This window comes from Filicampus tigris, chromosome 8 (assembly GCF_054856515.1).
Source record: "Filicampus tigris isolate MCC_2025a chromosome 8, RoL_Ftig_1.0, whole genome shotgun sequence".
Lineage (NCBI taxonomy): Eukaryota > Metazoa > Chordata > Actinopteri > Syngnathiformes > Syngnathidae > Filicampus > Filicampus tigris.
Window position 1 is genome coordinate 10,843,470 of NC_141224.1, and position 3,992 is coordinate 10,847,461.

The 3,992-nt window shown below is 42.5% G+C and overlaps 1 protein-coding gene across 1 annotated transcript; it reads left to right on the plus strand.

The window, feature by feature from the left end:
• The first annotated feature begins 72 nt into the window (after positions 1-72).
• Positions 73-3,742, plus strand: LOC147143647 (SPRY domain-containing SOCS box protein 2). The gene is made up of 3 exons (XM_086038806.1): positions 73-643; positions 1,087-1,851; positions 1,931-3,742. The coding sequence occupies exons 1-3, from the start codon at positions 508-510 to the stop codon at positions 2,059-2,061; spliced, it is 1,032 nt and encodes a 343-aa protein (XP_085894932.1). The 5' UTR covers positions 73-507; the 3' UTR covers positions 2,062-3,742.
• Positions 3,743-3,992: the final 250 nt, after the last annotated feature.

Sequence of the window (3,992 nt, forward strand, 5' to 3'; positions counted from 1 at the left end):
TTCATCCATGAGCGGCGGGTCGGAGGAAAAATGAGCACAAATCAAAACCTCTGGTGCTAATTTGAGAACTACGCTAAATGTTCTTGTGCGTGCTTGCTTTTAACATGTTGCCTTAAAGTCAAAGCTGAGGGATATTTCATCAGCACGCATGCGCATCTTGGAGGAGCAGCATGAGTCGCTTTGGATTTTATTTCATTTTTCTCGTTTTGTTAATTAAAAGCCCGAGTTTGCTCCTCTTCCTGTGTTTCACCATTTTTGTTTACGTCCATTACAGAACACGTTAGCGTGACAATCCTAAATAGCACAGCTGGTTCACGTATATTTTGTTGCAGCTAGATGTACTGCCCCCCCCCCCCCCCCCCCCCCCAAAAGCGGTCCGGTCCGTCAGTCAGGGCCGTCGAGTCCTTGCTGTTGCGCCTGTGCAGGACTTGGCGTCAGACGAGTGCGGGGTGATGGACGCCGCCGTTCCTGTCACGGAGATAGTCAAAACAAAACACGTTGACAAACATGGGCGGCACTTACGTTACCGGGTGGTGCATACGCACGACGCGACCGATAAGAGTGTGCTCTTTAACGGACACAACTAGGCGTAAACCTATGCGCCGAACAGCCCAGGGACGTACGGAAGTCAGAATCACAACAGGTAAGACCATAACAACAATGACTGATTTGCCCAATAATTATTCCTTAATGCTGTATTCTATTAACTTATGTTAGCTCCTATGGGTATTAAACCCCTGAATGCTATAGAAATTGAAAAGTTGCACATTTTGTTGGGGAAAGGTCCTGATGTTGCAATTACAAATTTATATGCTTTACAAGGGGGAAAAAAGTAGCAATTTTATGGAAGCCATGAACCTCCCATTCAGCGACTGGTTACTTTGATCATTGTTTTTCAAAGTAAAAGCAGGTGTTTGCAAACGTTTTATTTTGATTCAACACAAATAGAATCAGTCTGCTTTCATGGAGGACAGCATAAATTTGAAAATATCTACTGTTGGAAGGCTGAAATTGTGGCAGAAAATATACTTTTTTTTGCCATGTTCAACAATAAACACTTTATTCTTCTGTGGTGGTACTCAACAGATCAGTTCATCCCAATGGGTATCTCACTGTCAACATGGCTGCAAAGCAGGACAAAGAAGCATTCTCCTTTCATCTCTTCTGTTTTCTGTTCTCTGGCCGTCCCGACATCGTCTCGCCTCGAGGTCACTCTGAACTCCTCTCCAGTTCCTCCAGGAGACATTCGCTCACGCTGGAGCTCGGTCCACTGTTCTCCTCACTTCCTGCTGTCTGCCGGCAGGGAAGAAGCGACACGTTTACCCGTGGAATTGAGCAGTGATGGCGTCAGGGCGGAAAAGGGGGTGAAGGACGGGCTTCACGTGTGGGAGGTGATGTGGAAGCCCAACCATAGAGGAAGCCATGCGGTCTTAGGCATCTCCAGGTCGAGCTGCCCTCTGCAGGCCTCAGGTTACAATGTACTAGTGGGGGCGGACGCCCAGTCGTGGGGCTGGGAACTCCAAAGCAATCAGCTCTGGCATGACAGACAAAGTAAGGGAGCGTACCCAGAAAAGAAGAGAATGTGTTGCACCAAAGCGGCAGAGACCTTCCCGCCACGGTCTTCCCAACTTGGCCCATCAAGTCTGGAGGTGCCAAATGCACCTTTTCCCATTCCTGAAGGCATCCTCATGGTCTTGGATGCAGATGCAGGAACTCTTGGATTTGTTGTTGACGGCCACTTCCTCGGAGTTGCGTTCAAAAACCTCCCCCGCGGTGTGGAGTTATTTCCAGCCGTGAGCAGTGTGAGAGGAGGAGCCTGCATTCGACTCCGATACCTGAACGGCGCCACTCGTGAGTGTTACCTGGTCCTGTGCTTTGGCTAGAAATGAAATAGACGTGACTAAAATGACATTTTTTCTCTCCTTCTCAGGTGATCCCCCTGCCCTGATGGCTTTGTGTGGACTCCTCATTCGCCATCAGTTAAGGCTACAGAGACAAAATCAAGTGGACAAGCTTCCTCTTCCACCTGCTCTCCAGCGCTACCTTCTTTCTAGTCATTAGTTCACCGTATCCACATATACAGTAAACCCCCCTCCATCACAGGGGTTACATCCAGAAAACCCCTGAAATAAGTGAACTCCGCGATATGGAAACACCCCATTTAACCCATTAAGGACTTAAGCGCCTGTCTCAACAGCTCCCCAAAACCTATGGTCGCCTTTGGAATTGCCCTTGAAAACCTGAAGTTCTCCCAGAAATTCAACACTTACAAATGATTAATATCTCAGCACCTGTAGCAGACAGAAACATAATTCCAAAAGAATTAAAGATCTTAGAACTTATGTGGCTTTCACACAGGCAGAATGTATTATTATTTACTGTATCAATCAAATATGTAAAAATAACATGTCAGTGCAAAAGAAGCAGTATTTTAATTTTTAAAAAATCGAGTGGTAATTACCATTCTCTATTCTGTTATAAGATGTCAATGTCGTCATTGTCTATAAACCATATCATATCACGTTCGACTGGTTCCACTGGTCGTGCGCGTTGTCTATATAGCACTGCCGTTACTTATCAGAGCTCCCGGCGATTGGCGGCGTCTGCCATTACCCTGCCTACGGCTCGAAGAAATTCCATGACATCCTCCGCGGTCTTGCGACACCTTCACGTGTATATTCTGATGCATTAAATTGGCTAAGAAACGGAGAATTGGATTAAAAAAAGACACCGATGTATCCACCTTCCCGGCTTTAAAGGTAGAATGACGCAACAGCGCTCGCGGCTCTAGTTGTAGAAACTCGGTTATGCGCTCCCGTCCGTAATGGGTTAAACACTCCCTGGGCATGTTTTTATAGCATTTATGCCACTTATTTTTTAAGGTCTTTCAACACACTTTAAAGTAGGACATTCTAAGACATTTAATAACTTGAGAAAGAGCAACAAACGCATTGGATAAGAAAAAAAACCATTGTACAAATGATTTGATCAGTACATGTACTGATCACTGTGTTATCAGTAAACAAATCCCATTTGTTTTTCAGTGTGGTGAGTACAACTAGGGGTAGGTAGGCTCCCTCTAGTTGTACGCATAATAATCACTTGATTAAATGTTCAATCTGTGAATAATGTTGTCTTACATTTGTTTTGATCTAATACAGTACATTTGTTGACTGGTTCAGTTGTATTTCACTTTAAAGTACAATACAATTGCATCTTCAGAAATGTTTGTTTTCAAAAACTTATTTAGATATAATTTTTACAGTCATGTATGTGCAATACATTTTGATTGAATCACAACTCAAATACAGTTTTTATTTTGCTATATTTAAGTGCAGTGTTAAGTTCAAATTCTGCGTAATGTGACAGTGGTTTACAATAATATTATATACATGCTTCTTGGGAATAAAACCTGTGCTTCATTTTTTATTATCACAAACAGCTAAAGGCTTGATACACTACTATGTAATGTATATTTTAATGGTGGTCATTATGGTGCCACTTGGATAGGTATGACTTTTTTCTGGTGGTTCTTGGTGTAAAAAGTTCGAGAACTACAAGGCAATCAATCCCTTTGATAGAAAAATTATATATTTTTTAATTTACATATGACATCATGTACAGTATTTATTCCAATTTAACATAAATGATCTTGTACTGAGCAGAGATTTACATTGGTCCTGTTGTGTCCTATGCTACATTATTTTTCTGCGTACTAAATAAACGTTTCTTTTGTGTGTCACTGCCTGTACTGTTCCATTTCAGATAAGCCACTATCTACAGTACTTCCCGTTGCTGTTCCCACTTAAAAATACGAAGTTGTCAGTAAAACCAAATGGGCATAACGTTGTCTCTCAGGAGTTTTATATGGTTAAAAAAAAATAATAATCAAAAAAACATTCAGCAAAAAATGATAAATGACGATTTCCCTTACTGACAATGATGATTTGAGCGCCAGGTGGTGAAACTGTTGCCATGACAACAGTGGAGAT

Bases quoted from the DNA above. Each gene is read 5' to 3' on its own strand.
- LOC147143647 (XM_086038806.1), top strand. From the start codon at position 508: ATGGGCGGCACTTACGTTACCGGGTGGTGCATACGCACGACGCGACCG. The intron at 644-1,086 runs GTAAGACCATAA...GGTACTCAACAG, and splicing joins GGAAGTCAGAATCACAACAG to ATCAGTTCATCCCAATGGGT. The intron at 1,852-1,930 runs GTGAGTGTTACC...TCTCCTTCTCAG, and splicing joins ATACCTGAACGGCGCCACTC to GTGATCCCCCTGCCCTGATG.